This window comes from Ixodes scapularis, unplaced genomic scaffold (assembly GCF_016920785.2).
Source record: "Ixodes scapularis isolate PalLabHiFi unplaced genomic scaffold, ASM1692078v2 PGA_scaffold12__126_contigs__length_90152505, whole genome shotgun sequence".
NCBI classification, from domain to species: domain Eukaryota; kingdom Metazoa; phylum Arthropoda; class Arachnida; order Ixodida; family Ixodidae; genus Ixodes; species Ixodes scapularis.
Window position 1 is genome coordinate 17,583,047 of NW_024609838.1, and position 19,031 is coordinate 17,602,077.

Below are 19,031 nucleotides of genomic sequence, written 5' to 3' on the forward strand. Positions count from 1 at the left end.
TTTCAGCACACAAGTAGTTTGTGCCGAAACCGAATAATATTGCTTTTTAGTTCACATTATTTCGCAATCTCCATGTATCTGCATAAAATTAAACACAGAACTATCACGCTCGATGTTGCACATCCGACATTCCTAACTCTGCCCCACTTCCTAAACGTCCGTGTGTGTCCTAACACCAGAAACTGGAATTTAAAGATTAAAAACGTAACGTTGCGAATATGGAACGCATACTTTCATGCTAAGCTGACGTCAATTGACTCAAATCGAAACACATGCATATTTACAGTATTGCTATCTCTTCTGGTGAAGGCAAAGCAACCATTGCATTCGCTTTTGCGCACGAAACGGTGACTCCCAGAGAAAGTAAAAACGCAGGGATTGCCTTTATTTCAACAATGTAATCAAACTTGCAGGCGTGCGCTGATGGAGCCTCAAAATCAAAACTCTCGTAGCGTGATTCGAGACTGCGCCGGCTACTACCCTACCTCGTTGTCACTTTACTTTCTGCGAGCAAACACTAAAATTGCCAGTAAACACACAAAAGCGACATCGGTACTATGTTGTAGAATATCACCTTATTTAGTCATAACTGTGTCAATAGGCACTACATGTTGTATTAAAGTTAAGAAAAAAACATTAGCCTTTTTTCATCAGAAAAAAAAACTAAATATCAATGTTAAGTCTGGTAACAGTGCATTTTTGCCGAAACATTGCCGAATCTTTAGAAAAGTTCGGCTAAAGTTGCGCCGAATTTTCGATTAGGCAAAAGTTTGGCCCATCACTAGTAAAAATATGCGACCCGGAGGAGGGGGGGGAGAGTCTGGTTTGCCCCCCACTCGAAAACAAATTGGTACGTCTCTGCCAGGAACCTATGGACTGGCCAGTTGCAAACTTCGACCCCAGCGACGCTTTTGGTGGCGCACGTCGGGAACTGAAGCGGCTTCGAGTTAATGGTTTTCATTTTTATTCGAATCTAAGCTACGTAGCTGCGATCGTCAAGGAAATTCCGGAGACAGATTTTCAAGGAGGCCGATGTGTCTACGGGGCTTAAGATTCGTTTTCGCGTAGCCGGGGACACACTGCTTATCCGCGGCGCGAGGTTTGCCTATCACCGCCTGGTGGAATTTTTTCACATTCCACAGTGAGGAGGATACTTTAACTCCCGCTGTTGGTGCAAGCACGTGCACTGACAAACTTCTATGCACTATAAAAATAAAACATAACCATGTGGGTAGCACGTGAGCTCCCCATTGTGAGGAAAGCAGAAGCGCCCCAGACAACAGCAGGGAGTATAGAGTCTTCGCATTTGTTTAACCGTAAATAAAAAAAAAAATGTTTATCGTTAAAGTTTGGACTTTTAGATAATATTGTTCGATCGCTATACGCAGCATTGAAAAAATACTTAAGTTGCCAGTGGTTAATCGAGCTCGACCAATCTGTGTTGGAAAAACTGAACTGGTTCAACAGCTGGCACGTTTCCTGCTGCAGATACCCAGCCACACGTGGCTTGACGTGAGCGCAATACTTATTTTTTTGTTGCTCTGATGGCGTAGGCGACCTCTTTTTATAGTTGCGAATCTTTTTTATGGTAGGTAACAGGTTAACACTCAGAACGTATGGAGCTGGCCGGGATGCAGCCATGACTGGGAGCTGCAGTGCTTTAGGCTTCACCTGCGAATCCATTCAGATGACAGGTTTATACCGTTCAAACTTATGCATGGTTTACAAACAAAAACAATCTCAATTATGCGCAAATTAAATATATATTGTTGAAATACCTTACTTGAGCCGTCATACGTCTCAGTGCTGAATATAGTCACTAGCTCATATCTATGCAATGTAACGGATATCTTTTTTTTATTCAAATACCTTCAGTGATTTTCCTCACAAACTCTTGCAAACAACGAAATTCTGTGGTGTATTTAGAGCGATCGAACCACTCTTGGTTTATGTAGTTCTGAACGAACACATGGCGGTGGGAACGCCTTCCAGACCTGTGCACGAACGCTATAAATCGTGTGTGGTGGCGCTTCGATACAGTGTGGTATTTTTATTTCTTCTAAAATTGACAGTCCTAGTCGTTCACTCATTTCTTGATGGGCGAGCTTTCTGTGGAACGCGACCCGGCTACAAAAGCTCTCGTGCAAAGGGAGCAGTTGTCTACGCCATAGTCTCTTCTATTGGCGACGTGCGCGATCAAAAGCGTCGCTCTGGTCGGCCTGCCACGATTGGCCAAATGCTGACTATGACGTCAGCAAAGGATTTCCCATCGACGGAAATAAGTGGAATGGGAGAACTTTACTCTTGGCAGTGTTGCTTTGAGAGCGGAATGATTTCGAGCTTCCACCATGCTAATTACAGACACCATCGAACTTGTTCGCGAGGTAATGATGTCACGAGAGATAGCCATAGGAGGGCGCCACCAAAACATCTCGCCGCTAATACTCACAAAGCCTGGCAGTTCGACAAAACAACCACAGAGTGCCCGGTCGCAGATTTGTATTGCGAGGATCTGGTAGCACAGAGCATCAAAGAGCCATTTCTCAGGGAACCTGGACATCAGCGCACAGCTTTTAGAGCGGCGAGGACCCGAAACACACTCGTTCGCTCAAGAGAAATGTGTTTCGGCGTCTCGCCACAGCGGGGCGCCAGTCACGTGGCTCTCCTCTCATCCGTTGTCTTCCGCTCCACCTTTTCCATTTCGTCGGCCGACGGGTGGCCGACAGAGCTCTCGAATATATGGTGCTCTATGGCGCGAGAAACCGAAAACGGACGAAAATGCGCCCCATTTTTCTATTGAAATTTTCAGAAAATCACTTAAAACTTTCAAATGAAATATCGATTCGTGCTCAAACTTTGGCATCTGGTTCGGGGTTATAGCTCTAGCTTTCGGCGGAGAATGAGCGTTCGGTCACGCATAGCTTATTCTTGGCGGTGAAAAAAAACCTGTAAATGTTTTTTTGTTGAATACCCTGTAGAACAGATCCGTCGAACAATTGAGATCAGAGATGCGTGTTTATGAACCCGGGGATATCGGAGACCAATTACATATTTCAGCGTGTTAAGATTCGTGTGATAGGTCGGCCTAGGGTGCCTCAATGACCTTCTGTTTAGAGTGATGCCACCCTTTGTAGTACCCGATGCCGACAGCACGCGCTCGCGGGGAAAATACAAAGAAAACGACGAAAACAAAATGTCGCCTAAGCACAGTCAGCGCCACAGACGCGTGCAGGGACACGCTCTTTCACGCGCTTCTGAACAAAAAATAAATGTAAAAGTGGGAATAAAATGGCCAGATATCTCCACCCTAAGCAAAGCGCACATGAAGGCATCCTAGGTCGGCGGTTTTTGTCGTGCTCGTGTTTGGCGCTTTATAAATTTCCACAAAGACGTGAGCACGTAATGTACGTGGGTTTTCGGAATTCTCGCTTGAGGAATTGAACACCTCTAAAAGTAAAAACAAAGAAACTATTTTCTTTGGTAATTTGTCTCATTTTAGGTCACCGCGTTTTTTATTTTGACCATGAGACTTGAAAAGGCAATAAATGAGCCTGAGGTTTAGTAAATATTCACTTTGATAAACACGAAGTAGAACTGTCACAAAGGTCTTACGCTTACAGCATAACAAGCGTAATGCCAATGTTAAAGCATATTAACTCACATAATTAAATGTTCAAGATTACTATTAGCACTGAGTAAAGGGACAGTTAAAATGACTGCAGCGTATGAATTATTTTAATTTTATGGACAGCTATCACAAAGTTTAAGCGATGTAGCAATATTAATTCGGTGATTTGAGCGGACCAACTAGTTGTTATTACAGCTGCTCTATAGCCGCTTTTTTCCTCGGTCTCCCCCATCTTTGATGAAAATAAAGGCAATTAATGTGTGCAAAAAATATTTAAAAAAAAGTTAAAAGGGGCGGAGTGCGACGTTATGACAAATGTTGTGTACGTACGCATATCGCGCACGCTGATGACGACTGTAAAAGCGCTACATTTTACACTCTTGAGTGCATTGAAAGCTAAAGCTTCTACACATACTGCTCAGGCCGTAATGTTTGCATTTCCATAGTGCGTTATTACATTTAGGCGCTGTGTAAGGTGTGTTTCCTGATTGCTTGCAATGGAACAAGTCTAAGCATTCTAACTTTGGGTTGCTGAGAAAAAATCCACGTGGTGGCGGCTGGCTCTTCCATAGAGTTATCACAGTAAACGCTAGAGGTTCAGGTGGCGCTGGTGTGCTGTTGCATTTTGAAGCAAACAGCAATCAGTCTAAATTTGACTTCCGGTAATATATTCCTATGGGCAAACGCAAATGCGTTGTCTCTTCGCGCTCGATTATAAGAGCAAATATTGATTAGTGTTGTTACAGAATAAAAAGTTTGGAGCGTTTTACAATCGGATGTACAAAAATATGTGTCAGAGAGTTTTTTTTTAGAATTCATGGCGTCGAACACTGCACTAAAATAGCCCAATACACATGTGAATATACGTGTTGACTTTGCAGACCGTTATTATAGAGAACGCGTATTTACGCATATAGTCAATGCTATGAAGCACACAGAGTGAATCAGCTTGACAAAACACCAAAAGGGTGCTAATATATGCCAATATCAAACAGTCAAAAGAGACGACAAAAACGAAGCATAAAGTTATTGAATGAAAAACACGCACTGTATTAGTAACAAACTGTGCATGAATAATCAAAATAAAGCAGTCATCTGTCATCTTGATGCTATTACAGCTTGAATAAATCCTACGCACTTTTTAATTGTTCTTTTTGCTTGAATTGATTGGTTGTGTTGACATATTGTCACGGGTGGTGACCAAAGGAACACTAAATAAACAGAAAGAAAGAAACGTTTAATGTGGCGAACTTGTGCCAAAAACTAAAAGGGTACAAAGATAATAACAGAGCGTCGCGGGCGTCGAAGTCGGCGTAGCAGCACAGTCGAACGCTGGGGCGAAAACTGACTGCGGCTCGCCACGCGGAGCCCCTTATGTACATGCGTGGTCTTCTGGAATAATCGGCGAAGAAACTTCGACGCGTGGAACATTCGGGCCTGGAACAAGCAACATGATTCTCGAATTCTCCAGAACACTAAATTAGAGGAATAAACAAAAGACATGTCGCTCCAGGATTCGAACCCTAGCTTTTCGCGTGGGAGGCAGGCGCGATAACCATTAGGCCACGCGCGCGCTGCCTACTTGGCGAGCGCGCGCGGCATTACTCCCCCCTTTAAAAAGTGCATCGCCCCGATGCAGCACAAAACAAAAAGCAAACAAAAAGAACGGTAAACTAAAGAGTCATTTGGAATACGTAAGGTCCACTGTCCTATCGAGCGTAGTACGGCTTCATGCGCACGACGTGGACGACTTCTGGTCGTGGAGGGCGGCGTGATGAAGTCCGTGTTCCATCGGGCATCACCTCGTAGTTCAGATCACCGAGTCGACGAAGTACTTTGTAGGGTCCGAAGTAGCGCTTTAGGAGTTTCTCACTGAGACCACGGCGGCGGATCGGTGTCCACACCCACACCCTGTCTCCGGGCTGGAAGTGGACGTCCCGACGACGAAGGTTGTAGCGGCCAGCGTCGACACGTTGTTGGGCTTGAATACGGTGTCTGGCGAGCTGGCGGACTTCTTCTGCCCGTTGGGCAACCACCTGGGCGTCGTCGCTTCCGTCGAGAGCCGGTTCGTGGGGTAACATCGCGTCCAGCATTGTCGTTACCCTGCGCCCATGCACCAGTTGAAAGGGTGTCACTCCGGTGGTCTCTTGTACGGCCGTGTTGTAGGCAAAGGTGACGTACGGCAGCACCTCGTCCCATGTCTTGTGCTCCACGTCGACGTACATGGAAATCATGTCGGCGATGGTCTTGTTGAGTCTTTCCGTGAGCCCGTTGGTCTGCGGGTGGTACGCCGTGGTGCGACGATGGCTGGTGTGGCTGAGACGCAGGATTTCTTGGGTCAGCTGTGCCATGAACGATGACCCTCGGTCTGTGATCAGGACTTCGGGGGCGCCATGCCGGAGGACGATGGACTCGATGAAAAACTTGGCGACTTCCACAGCAGTCCCTGAAGGGAGGGCTTTCGTTTCGGCGTACCGCGTGAGATAATCTGTGGCGACGATTATCCAGCGGTTTCCCGATGTTGACGGCGGAAAGGGGCCAAGTAGGTCCATTCCGATCTGCTGGAACGGTGCGGTCGGGGGAGCAATCGGCTGCAGGAGACCGGCCGGTTTCGTTGGCGGTTTCTTACGTCGCTGGCACTCGTGGCACGATCGGGTGTAGAGGTGGACGGCTTTGGGGAGCTTTGGCCAGTAATACTTTTCACGAATACGGGCCAGTGTTCGGCTGTAACCGAGGTGTCCCGACGTCGGGTCGTCGTGACAGGCTTGAAAGATCTCCTCCCGAAGGTCGGTCGGGATTACCAGCAACCACGGTGTGCTGTTGTCGCTGAAGTTCTCTTTGTAGAGTACACCTTGTCGAATGGCGAAGGTCGGCAATACTCGTGAGAAGACACGTGGCACGGTACCCCCACCCCCTTCCAGGTGCTCGATTAATGCGCGCAGCTCAGGATCGTCCCGTTGATGTCGTGCCATGTCGTCGGCGTTTACAGCTCCTAGGAAGCTCTCGTCGTCATTGTCGTCGCTGCAGCCGGAAGGGGTTTCGACGGGGGCTCTGGACAAGCAGTCGGCGTCGCTGTGCTTCCGGCCGGACTTGTAGACCACTGTCATGTTAAACTCTTGTAGTCGGAGGCTCCATCGAGCAAGACGTCCTGACGGGTCCTTCAGGTTAGCAAGCCAGCAGAGCGAATGGTGGTCCGTGACTACACGGAACGGGCTCCCGTACAAGTACGGGCGGAACTTCGTGATTGCCCAGACGACCGCAAGGGATTCTTTTTCAGTCGTGGAGTAATTTCGCTCCGCCTTGGACAATGTCCGACTTGCGTAGGCGATGACTCGCTCGGTGCCTTCTTGAACTTGAACCAGTACCGCGCCAAGTCCTGCGTTACTTGCGTCCGTGTGAATCTCGGTTTCCGCATCCTGGTCGAAATGTCCAAGAACAGGAGGCGTCTGTAGTCGTCGCTTCAGCTCGTCGAATGCCTGCTGCTGCTCCTCGGCCCATTCGAACTTCTCGGCGTCCTTCGTGAGGTTTGTGAGCGGTGCGGAAATCCTTGCGAAATCTCGAACGAAGCGCCGATAGTAGGCACATAGCCCAAGGAACCTTCGCACGGCCTTCTTGTCTCTTGGCACTGGAAATGCTGCGACCGCGCGAGTCTTCTCTGGGTCTGGACGAATGCCTTCGTTACTAACCACGTGACCTAAGAACTTCAGTTCGTCATAGGCGAACCGGCACTTTGACGGCTTGAGAGTGAGCCCGGCGGTCTGTATGGCATGGAGAACCGTGCGGAGTCGTCGCAAGTGCTCGTCGAAGTCAGCTGAAAATACTACGACGTCGTCCAGGTAGACGAGACAGCTCTGCCACTTCAGCCCTGCCAGTACGGTGTCCATGACACGCTGGAACGTTGCTGGCGCCGTGCATAGTCCGAAGGGCATCACCTTGAACTCGTAGAGTCCATCCGGCGTGACGAAGGCTGTCTTCTCTCGGTCCCGTTCGTCGACCTCGATTTGCCAGTAGCCGCTCTTCAGGTCCATCGATGAAAAGTATCGAGAGTGGCGCAGCCGGTCTAGAGTGTCGTCGATGCGGGGCAGTGGGTAGACGTCTTTCTTCGTAACCGTGTTGAGCTGCCGGTAGTCCACGCAGAACCGAAGAGTTCCGTCCTTCTTCTTAACCAGCACGACTGGAGAGGCCCATGGACTGCTTGAAGGTTGGATTATGTCGTCATTCAGCATCTCTTGAACTTGCTGGTGGATCACCTCCCTTTCCTTCGCGGAGACTCTGTACGGTGATCGATGCACAGGGCGCGCGTCGTCCTCGGTAACGATGCGGTGCTTGGCAACCGCGGTCTGGCGCACCTTCGACGACGTCGCAAAGCAGTCGCGGTATTCGGCGAGGAGGTTAACCAGCTGACGTCGTTTAGGGTCCGGAAGCTTAGGGTCAATGTCCAGCTGCGCTGGCGACGTACTGTCTTGCTGGGACGGCGAGAATTCGTCAGTAATCGCGGTGATTTCGGCGGGGTTTCGGAGTTCCTCGACGTGGCCCACGGCTGCACCTTTCGTGAGGTGTTGCGTTTCGTTTCGGAAGTTCGTCACGAGGGCCACAGTCCGCCTATCCTGAAGTTCAGCTACTCCCCTTGCGACGCCTATGCCTCTTCCCAGGAGCAATTGGAGGTTTCCCTCGAGAAGAACTTCACCATAGGAAGCTTCATCGATCCCGACAAGTACGAAAACACTCGACCGCGGTGGTAGGTTTACGTGGTTTGCGAGGACTCGGACCGTGGGTGACGTCGCTTGGGGTTCCTCCGATGGTGGAGCAGGTTTTCGTAGCGTCAGCCGGTTTGTTCCGAGGTCGATGACGGCGCCATACTCGCAGAGAAAGTCCATTCCGAGGATAACGTCCCTCGAACAGTCTTGTAGAATGACGAACCTGACAGGGCACGTTTCACCGTGGATCTCGACGCGAGCAGTGCATCTCCCGACTGGTGTAATGAGATGTCCTCCGGCGGTTCGTATTTGGGGTCCTTCCCACGGCGTCATGACTTTTCGAAGGCGGCGGGAGAGCCTCCCACTCAAGACTGAGTAGTCTGCTCCGGTGTCCACGAGTGCCGATGCGTCGTGGCCGTCAATGACGACGTTTAGGTTGTTGGACACCGTTGCAGGGGCGTCGTAGCGATGCGTGGCGTCGGGGGAGTGGGAGCGCTCCGTCGTTCTTGGAGGCTCTTTACGTCGGTCGTCTTCGGCAACTCCACCTCCAGGGGTTGCCGCGCCTAGTTTCCCCGGCGAGGAGCGAGGGGTGACAGGCTTTCACGTCGGGGTCGGTGCATCGGCGAAGCTGGACGTCGCGGCGATGGCGACCGGAACTCTCGGCGGGACGCAGGCTGGGGGGACTGGGGTCGTCGCAGGTACTCGTCGATCTCCCGAGGGCGTTCACCATACCGGGGGCGCGGGTCGTTTGGGTGGAACCCGCGCAGCCCGAGTCGTCGGTATGGGCATCGGCGGTACACATGGTCGGGTTCCCCGCAGTGGTAGCAGAGCGGGCGTCGGTCGGCCGTTCGCCACACGTCGGTCTTCCTCGACGAGGGTTGCTCCGGGCGGACGTCCTGGAATTGCCCTTCCTGGCGTCGAGGATACTGTGGCATCGGAGGGTCTCGTCGGGGTGGCGCCGTAGCCTGGCGGTTAGCTTGCGGCGGTCGTCGGGCCATGGCGGCGTAGCTCAAAGTCGGCTCCTCTGGCGTCGTCATGTTGATCGGAACCTCAGGTTGGAAGGCCCGATGAACTTCATCTCGCACGACCTCGGCGAGCGACAGGGAGGACGGGCGATCCATAGCGGGGAGCATCTTGCGGATTTCTTCCCGGACGACTTCACGGATGATGTCACGGATGCCTGGGAGGTCGGTACCAAGGTTGTATCCGGATGTCGCCAGAGTAGTCACGCCAGGGTGTCGCTCGTAGTGCCTGGCGCGTGCCAGTAGGGCACGTTCCATATTCGTCGCCTCCGTGACGAACCCGTCCACAGTTGTCGGGGGATTGCGAATGAGACCTCCGAATATCTCGCTTTTCACACCCCTCATCAGGTGTCGCAGCTTCTTCTCCTCTGTAGCCTGAGGATCGGCGCGGGCGCTCAGGCGAAGAACATCCTCGACGAAGCCGGTGACGCTCTCGTTGGGGCCCTGGGTTCTGGTTCGCAGTAGGTCCTCGGCTCTCTCTCGGCGGTGGTGGTTGCTGAACGTAGCCTTGAGATCGGTCTTGAACATGTCCCACGACGTCAAAGAGGACTCATGATTCTCGTACCAGTGCTTGGCGGTACCCTCAAGCGAGAAATAGACGTTGTTCAGGCGCTGCTCGTCGGTCCAGCAATTGTGGCGGGCAACGCGTTCATACTGGTCAATCCAGTCTTCGACGTCTTCGTATTGCTCGCCGTGGAATGGAGCAGCCGTCCGCGGTACGACGGGCAGGTAAACGACGGCTGGAGCGGCCGGGGTCTCCGACTGGTTGGCCATCGTCGTCCTCCTTGTTTGCCTGGTCCTGGGTGGCAAGGGTCCTAACTCCGGGGGTAGGCCAAGGTTCCGGCGACTTAATCGGATCTCGGTCTGGTCCTCGTTGGGTTCTTGGGGGCTTGTGTTCGGACTTGTACTCCGAGAACTCGGAGGGGAGCGCTGCACGGGCATGCGGTTACCCCGCACCTCCACCAAAATGTCACGGGTGGTGACCAAAGGAACACTAAATAAACAGAGAGAAAGAAACGTTTAATGTGGCGAACTTGTGCCAAAAACTAAAAGGGTACAAAGATAATAACAGAGCGTCGCGGGCGTCGAAGTCGGCGTAGCAGCACAGTCGAACGCTGGGGCGAAAACTGACTGCGGCTCGCCACGCGGAGCCCCTTATGTACATGCGTGGTCTTCTGGAATAATCGGCGAAGAAACTTCGACGCGTGGAACATTCGGGCCTGGAACAAGCAACATGATTCTCGAATTCTCCAGAACACTAAATTAGAGGAATAAACAAAAGACATGTCGCTCCAGGATTCGAACCCTAGCTTTTCGCGTGGGAGGCAGGCGCGATAACCATTAGGCCACGCGCGCGCTGCCTACTTGGCGAGCGCGCGCGGCAATATCATGCTGTACAACCTGGACTTGCGCCTGAATTTTTGCTAACTTAAACATCGCTCAGTAATAATAAAAAAAAACATTAGCTAAATAAATTACACTTTTATAATGTGAATAAAGCTACATAGTACCCGTTACGAGTAAAGAAACTGCGTTGATTTCTATTATTCCCCGGCGAAGAAAAAAATATCACGTGCGTTTTCCCATAGGAATACACAAGAAGACTGGAAAAGTCGACTGGTTGCTGTCTGCTTCAATTTCCAACCCGAAGTGCCGTAGACACTAGCGCCAGCTGAGCCTGTAGCGTTTATTGTACTAACTCTATGGACTCTTCTCGGTCGAGGGCTCGTTACAAAGCGCGCGCTGACAGCGAACTTTCGCCACGTGATATTACACCGTCACAATTGTTCTTGAAAGACAACACGAGCGGCGCACGTGAACATTCTGTGTTGACTGTGGCACACGTGACCAGTAGCGTAGGTATTTTTGTAATCGGAGCTGAGTCGCAGTGTAAACTAACAACTAAAGCAATATTAATAAGCAAGCGTGTGACGACGTGAAAAGTAGTTTGCACTGTGAATATCTAGAAGGCAACCACTGTTTCACCATAAGCGCGAGCAAAGCGGAAACTACACGCTCGAGCACGCTGCCTTGAAATTGCACAGACACGTGTGCTCGGCAGGGCTCTACATCGTTTCGCCGAAACCCTTTTCGAGGACAAATTTTCATGGACATTCATTTCGTGGACATACATTTCGTTGACACTGGGATGGTTCGTTGAAACTTGTTTCGTGAACGCAAGCAATTGTGACGTTTCAATGCCTTTTTTTTTTTGTTGCAATAATTGAAAACGAGCGTGTTGTTAAATTGATACGAAAACTTGAAGAAATAAAACATCGAGAATGAGGACGGAAACAGGACTCCTGTTTCCGTCCTCGTCCTCAATGTTTTATTCTTTCAAGTTTTCATTTTTTTGTTGTTGTTTTTGCTTTGCTATGTGGATCGGATTGGAATTACTCGCTGATTTGGTTCTCTGCGGGACTAAAGCGAACTCACTCGGGCGGCACCAATAGGGCAGAACCAAATTCGCGAGCCCTAACCCTGGGCTTCGAAACACCTCATGCTACGCACGGAAACCCCTCACTCCGCTCGGGAAAACTTTAATATAATCTCAGGCCCGAGCTTGCACCAGCCTTCATCAGAACCGCCGAGGTTCCGATGTGCTCGGACAGACTCTTTTAACGAAAGGTCGAAAGACGTGTCGATGAAACGATCGCAGGAGCCTCTCGATGAAACGAAGTATCGATAAAACGTCGCAGTATACGAAAGGATTTGTCGATGAGACGTCGTTCGACGAACTGATGTCCAGTGCTCGGCGGGCCGTTCAAAGCACAGAACACGCTGTTGTAGCTTTTGATGTGCTCAAATGCCCACGATTTGCCTGTGAAACATCGAAATATCATCACCACCCTGAAGTTTGTGTAGTTTGTGTCTGAATTTGAGTATATCTGTGTTATATTCTGCGCCGACGCGGCGGTGCTCTAAAGCCTGGCTACATTGGACGCAAGCGCCGGTGACTTACGTTCGACGTAGCCGGGAAACTACATGCCCCGAGCGGACCTGGACGGTCGCCGGAGCGAGAAGAAAAGACAACCAACGGATTCAGGAGCGGGGCGAACACTGGCCGATGAGGCCGCAGATCACGCGCGGCTCATGCCGTCGCGTGCTGTCCTTTTTATTCTTTTACATGGATGCACGAGATGGCTACTTTAAAAAGGAGATGTCAAGTAGCGCCATCTCGTGCAAATCAAAATACTACATTCTCCCTCCCTTAAAAAAAATAAGAAAATTGTGGGAGGAAGACTTACGTTATACATTCGTTATGTGAAAAAAATAACGAAAATCAAAACACTTCACCACCCGAAAATTGCGTTATTTCACTGAAATATTGGTTTTAAAATTGTTCGTTGAAAAAAAAAAAAATATGAAATTCGCAAAAGATTGTTCATAAACGTTCTTTGTGTGCACGACACGGAAAATTCAACAAAATCCTAAACAAGTCATCCGAACAAAACGGGTTTTCACTGAAAGTTCAAGTTGCATCATACTAGTCACGTGACGATCAAAATTTCATTCCAAGAGTCATATTTCAACTTGGAGCACTCTCATCTCTCCTCCTCCTGGGAAGAAAATGAAACATCCAACCATACCTATTTTAATGTCCATGACACATTGTAGTGTTGACTGTTAGTTTGTTAGTTTGGTTATTGTTTAGAATATTGTGTTTGTCATGGACATTTTTACCTTGGCCAAGGTTTTGCTATAACAGTGATATGCTTTTAATGTTCTATATGTACCCAAACTTGATACCAAAAATGACCTTTTACGAAAACATAACTACAAAAGTCTTAGTCACTGTACTCCGAATCTGACTGAAAACTATCATCGCCAAGTGCAAGAATATAGTCTTTGAACTTCAGCGGAAGTCTTCTCTGGCGTATTGGCCGACCTTGCCTCGCTGGTGGTAGAGGAGCTGTAGATGGCTCGGAGATCGTGGGTGGTGTGTGGAACTCGGTCGTGAGTTCTTCCACTGAATCCTCAAGTGGAGGCATAGATGGCGTACTCGTTCCCGAAGACTCCAGAGTACTCATTTCTGGCGACGGCAAAACGAGCAGATCTGCCCGTGTGTCTGGGCAAACTGCCAGATCGGAGACAGGTAGTTGCTCTGCAACCACGGACTCTGGTGATGACCCTGGCACAGCGTCCGGAGCAGCAACAACCACTGGCCCAGGAAGAGGCCTGACCGCAGCCTCAGGAACAGGCCTGACAAGCCTGTCAGGCTCCACAGACTGTCCAGCGTCTGCCACGGAAGCAGGGCAGAGCTCAGGTGCAGAGATCCCGATCATGTCGGGTACAGCCGACCCGAGATTCCCTTCAGAAACAGGAGCAGGGCCCCCAGGAACAGAGGCAGGCCCAGGGACAGCTCCAAGAACAGTTCCAGGAACAGGTCCAGGAACAGGCCCCGGTACAGCACCCGGAGCAGGAGACTCGGCCACAGCAACCGGAACTGTAAACTTTGCCGCAGCAAACAGATCTGGCTCCTTGGGAGAACCCAGCGCTGCATGGCGAGGTGCACCTGCCATGGGTGCAGCAGATGAACCGGGTCTCCCCAAGAGACCAGACGCTGCGGGGTCACAGGAACCCACCGGGCAAGAAAAGACAATTGGTACTTGGGACGTTGAAGTGCTTCCACGGACAGGGGTCAGTACAGGAACCACTGGAGTTGCAGGAGGTATATACAAGTCATCTTCGTCATCATCATCATCCCAACCGTAGTCAGGAACTTGTGCTGGAGGCAGCTGTATGGACTTTGCAAGCTTCGCTGCGTTCCACCTCCTACCGTCAGCGAGTTGATATGTAGCAGGTCCTAACTGTGCATGTATCCGTTGTGGTTCTGTGTAGCTACTCCGCAATTTGTTGTGATGGGTGGGCTTGAATACACGAACAGCCTGCCCAGGATGAAACTGAGGGTGTCGTACCGCTCTACGATGGTCAGAATAATCTTTCATGTTTTGTTGATAGCGCTGTACTCTTCCTTGTAGCTGAGCTCGACGTTCCAAGAGATCGTCAGGTACCGTCCTAGTCGGCATGCCTTGTACGTCTAGTCTAGACCGATGATTTCGTCCATGAAGGAGAAAGGATGGTGCAAATCCTGTTGCAGGATGTACCGTACGTCGGTACGCTTCCAGGTGGTCTCGGACGGCATCTGGAAGTGGACGACCTTGTACAACAGCTAACTGAAGGCACGACTTCAGGACTCGGTTAAATCTTTCCACCTGCCCGTTACATTGGGGGTGGTATAATGACGTTCTCCTATGTTTGATGCCATGTTGACGCAAGAAATCTTGAAATTCATGGGAGGTAAACTGTACTCCATTATCTGACACAATCTCGCAGGGCAGTCCCTCGCGTGAAAAAACGTTCTTCAAAAAGCTGATGACAGTCGCAGAAGTCACCGAAGACGTGGCTTGAACTTCTGGCCACTTGGAGTGGTAATCTATGAGTACCAAAAAAAACCTTTGACTGGCCGGTGCACGATCAACCGGGCCCACGATGTCGATTCCTAGCTTTTCCCAGGGCTGACTTGGAAACTGGATGGGCTGCAAGGGAGCCGGTGCAGCCTTCACTGGTTTGTCGGTAGCATGGCACACCGTGCAGTTCTGGATCTTGTTCTTTATGTGTTCATTCATCAACGGCCACCAGTAGTGTTCCCGGATCACACTTGTGGTTCTTGTGATCCCCTGATGAACTTCGTGTGCTACTTCCACGATCCGGTCTCGAAACTCGACAGGGACGACAAGTTTTTCTCCCTTGTACAAAATACCGTCGTACAGCGACAGTTGGTCTCTGACGTGATAGTAAGGCCGGAGATCTGGATTGGTTTTACTATCTTCAGGCCAAACCGAGGTAGTATAGCGGATGACTGAAGGAAGAACTATGTCATTGGCCGTAGCCTGTTGAAAACCGCCTTTCGACAAAGGAACCATTACGACGGAAACAACTTCCTCGTCGAATCTCATGCCCTCCTCAGTGTCAGACACTGGCAACCGTGAAAACGCGTCAGCAACGACGTTGGTGGCGCCCTTCTGAAACTCCATTTTGAAATTGTAATTCAGAAGTCGGGAGGACCAACGAGTGATCCTTAGAGGACGGATTCCGGAACCTTTGTTGGACAGCAACGTGACCAACGCCTGATGGTCAGTACGAATGACAAAAGACCTTCCCCACAGATACACGTGCCACTTTTCACACGCCCAAAGACATGCGAGAGCTTCCTTCTCGCCCGTGGAATACCTTCGCTCTGCATCAGTTAGCGAGCGAGACGCGAAGGCTACAGGACGAAGCTGGCTACCATACTGCTGCTGCAAAACAGCACCGAGACCGTACTGAGAAGCATCTGTGGCCACGACGATAGGCAACGTCGGGTCAAACATGGCCAAAATTGGAGCTTCTTGGATGGAAGTCTTTACTTTCTGAAAACTGGCCTCGACTTCCGGAGACCAGTTGAAACGAACTCCTTTACGTAGGAGACGACGCATCGGTTCGACGATGGTGGAACAATGAGGGATGAACTTGCTGTAGTACTCTACCAGCCCTAAAAATGCTCTTAACTTCACTGCATCAGAGGGAGTTGCAAAATTTAGGACCGCATCTACCTTGGATGACAGGGGTGCTAAACCTTTCACGGAAAGATGGTGTCCCAAAAATGAGAGCTCCTGTACTTGGAAAACACCTTTACGGTTTAGCTTCATTCCTGCTTGGGAAATTCGAGACAAGACACGACGGAGATTCTCATCGTGCTCCTTCAAAGTGGATCCATAAACGATGATATCGTCCAGATAGAACTGAACGCCTGGACAATCCCTTAGGATTTTGGACATGAGTTGCTGGAAAGCTGCGGGTGCAGATGCCAGCCCGAAGCAAACTCTCTTAAAGCGAAATAACCCCTCGTGGGTAATGAAAGACGTGAGGTCACGACTCACCGGGTCGAGACGGACTTGATGGTAGGCGGACGCCAAATCCAGCTTGGAGAAGATCGCCGCTCCCCGTAGAGAGTTCAACAGTTCATTGATGCAAGGAAGTGGAAATGAATCAATGACAACGGCCTGGTTCGGAGCTCGTAGGTCCACACACATACGGATGTTGCCATCGGGCTTGCGGACGACAACAATAGGTGACACCCACTCGGAGGCTTCGACACGTTCAATTACGCCCTCTCGCTCCAGCTTGAAAATTTCTTCGGAAACCCGATCCCTTAGGGTCATCGGGAGGCGACGGAGCTTTGATTGGACTGGTGGAACTGTGTGCCGCACCTTGACCTTGTGCGAGTAATTCTTCAGCAGACCCAACCCCGGGCTAAAAAGATGTTCAAAATCTTCGAAGCCAGGTGGCAACTTGGATGTGTCTCGCTTCGAGGAACCACCAACAAGGCTCGTTGAAGGACTGGATTTCTCTGGATGACGCTGCGGACTATGGAGCCCTCGACTCTCAGGATGACGTTGCGGACTATGGAGCCCTCGACTCTCAGGATGACGTTGCGGACTTGACTCGTCCTCGAAGACTTTAGGTGTGGTCTCTTCAGAGACCGATGAAGCAGGAGACGGGTTCTCCGCAAATGAAGGTCTGGAACTTGCCGCTGGTCGAGAACCAGGGACTTGCGATGCTTGACAGGACGACGCGGTGAACGGTCGTCGCTGCGGGTTGGGCATGGGCCTCACATCCCGCTGTGATGCTCCTCCTCCGTGAGCTGCATTCGCATACAAACACTCATGTTTAGCGCCATTCAACACCAGTTGCAACTCGCGGACCGCGTCGATGCCGAGTAACGAACGTCCAGTCTTGGTTACGTAAAACTCCAACGTTGTCCAGCGGTTCTTAAAAATTACTTGTCCCACAAAACATCCAAGTACCGGAATGGTCTCTTGCAAATAGTGGACGAGAGGCGTCGACGGCGGATGTAACTTTATCCTCCGCTGCTTGTTAACTTCGTTAAACATGCGTTCATTTAGGATCGACACACATGAACCGGTATCAACAAGAAGACGAAGAGGGGTCCCATTTACCGTGATCTCGGCCATGAAGGCGTCACGACGCATGCTGCCGCCTTCTCGTCGCTCGGCCGTTCCGACGACCACAGGTTCCTCCGTCAGCCTGACGCTTGGCAGCTCCTCAGGAGACAGCGACTGGCCGACCACGTTCACCCGGCCGGGCCGGTCCCCTCTGAACTGTCTGTCGGCGAAGGTCCGCCGAGTACCACGGCCTTGAACCGGGAACGATGCCTGTCGCCGATCGTAGGTGAAGGCAGCCGCCGGCGGGCGACGACTCTGACACGCCACTGCAAAGTGTCCCCACTTTCCACATAAGAAGCATGTCGCTTGAGACGCCGGGCAAACCGCTCGATCATGACGGCGGCGTCCACAGAAGTAGCAGGCGTCGTCTGCTCCGATCCCACCCGTCCGAGGCGGAGCGGGCTCACGCCCACGCTGAGGCTGGAACACCCTCGCCGGAAAACGGGGCACGTGACCGGAGGCCACCGGAGCCCAAGGCATCCTGGGTCCAAGCTGCGACGGGGGGTAGCCAGGTTGAGGCCAGGGAGGGTAGCCGCTGTAGCCATCTTTCCCATGCTCGATGAAAGAAGACGACGCTTGGCCGCCATCTTGTGTTGCTGCCGTTTGACGTTTCTCGATCTGGACACGCTGAACTTCTGCCGCGACCGGGACTTGCGACTCTCGCCGCCGAAAACTTGCGGCCGTCTTCGCTCTCTGCTCGTACTGGCGAGCGATCTGGATAGCCCGCGACAGCGTTGGCAGCTCGCTGCCCTCGCACTCCTGCAGAACGCGATCCTGAACGCGTCTGGACTCCAGGCCTTCCAAGAAAACCTCGCAAAGTCTTTCATCGAGCGCGTTCCCCAGAGCACAAAACGAAGCCTGATGACGCAACACGGCAAGAAACTCAGTTACCGACTGGCCAGGACGTTGGAACAAACCGCGCAGCTTCTGGCGTTCAAGCGCGATACTACCCGAAAACTCAAAATGCTTCTCGACTGCCTCCAGAAAAACCTGGAACTCGTCAGTCCCCTCCACCGCAACCGTCTCGTACAGCTGAAATGCATCCACGATGCGCTGGCCCTCAGTGCCCAACAGCGAAAACAGGATGGCTTTTTTTCGGAACGGTTCTACGAGATGCAACGCCGACGCGTCAAGAAAAGTCAGAAAAGCACGCTTCCATGCCGGCCAAGCTACTATCGGCGGACCGGGCACAGCCAAAAAGACGGCCGGCGGCGGGAACGCCGTTGGGCCGCTCGAAGACGAAGATGACGAAGTCATCTCACGATGAAAATGGAACGTACTGAAAACCTAGGCCTAATGCCTCCCCCCGAAACTCATCAAACGCGGCCTTTCCGCAAAATATGACTACCGTTCACCCGGAACAAAAAGGAACACATTTCATGAATACAGTTACGCGCCGGTTTCCTCAACCACTGACCCGCGACGCGGAGTGAAGCCCCCTCCCGAATCCCGGGTTACAAAAGAGGAAATGCTACATATTAAAACAAATATCCCATCCTCGTCGCCAAAATGTTATATTCTGCGCCGACGCGGCGGTGCTCTAAAGCCTGGCTACATTGGACGCAAGCGCCGGTGACTTACGTTCGACGTAGCCGGGAAACTACATGCCCCGAGCGGACCTGGACGGTCGCCGGAGCGAGAAGAAAAGACAACCAACGGATTCAGGAGCGGGGCG

The 19,031-nt window shown here is 51.2% G+C and overlaps 1 protein-coding gene across 1 annotated transcript in view; it reads right to left on the reverse strand.

Moving 5' to 3' along the window:
• LOC120848911 overlaps positions 1-19,031 on the reverse strand; it is a 29,222-nt gene extending 10,191 nt beyond the window's left edge. Inside the window, exon 1 of the mRNA XM_042289338.1 lies at positions 14,751-19,031. Within this exon, the coding sequence (XP_042145272.1) occupies positions 14,751-18,613 (3,863 nt within the window). The 5' untranslated portion in view covers positions 18,614-19,031. The remainder of the gene's footprint in view (positions 1-14,750) is intronic.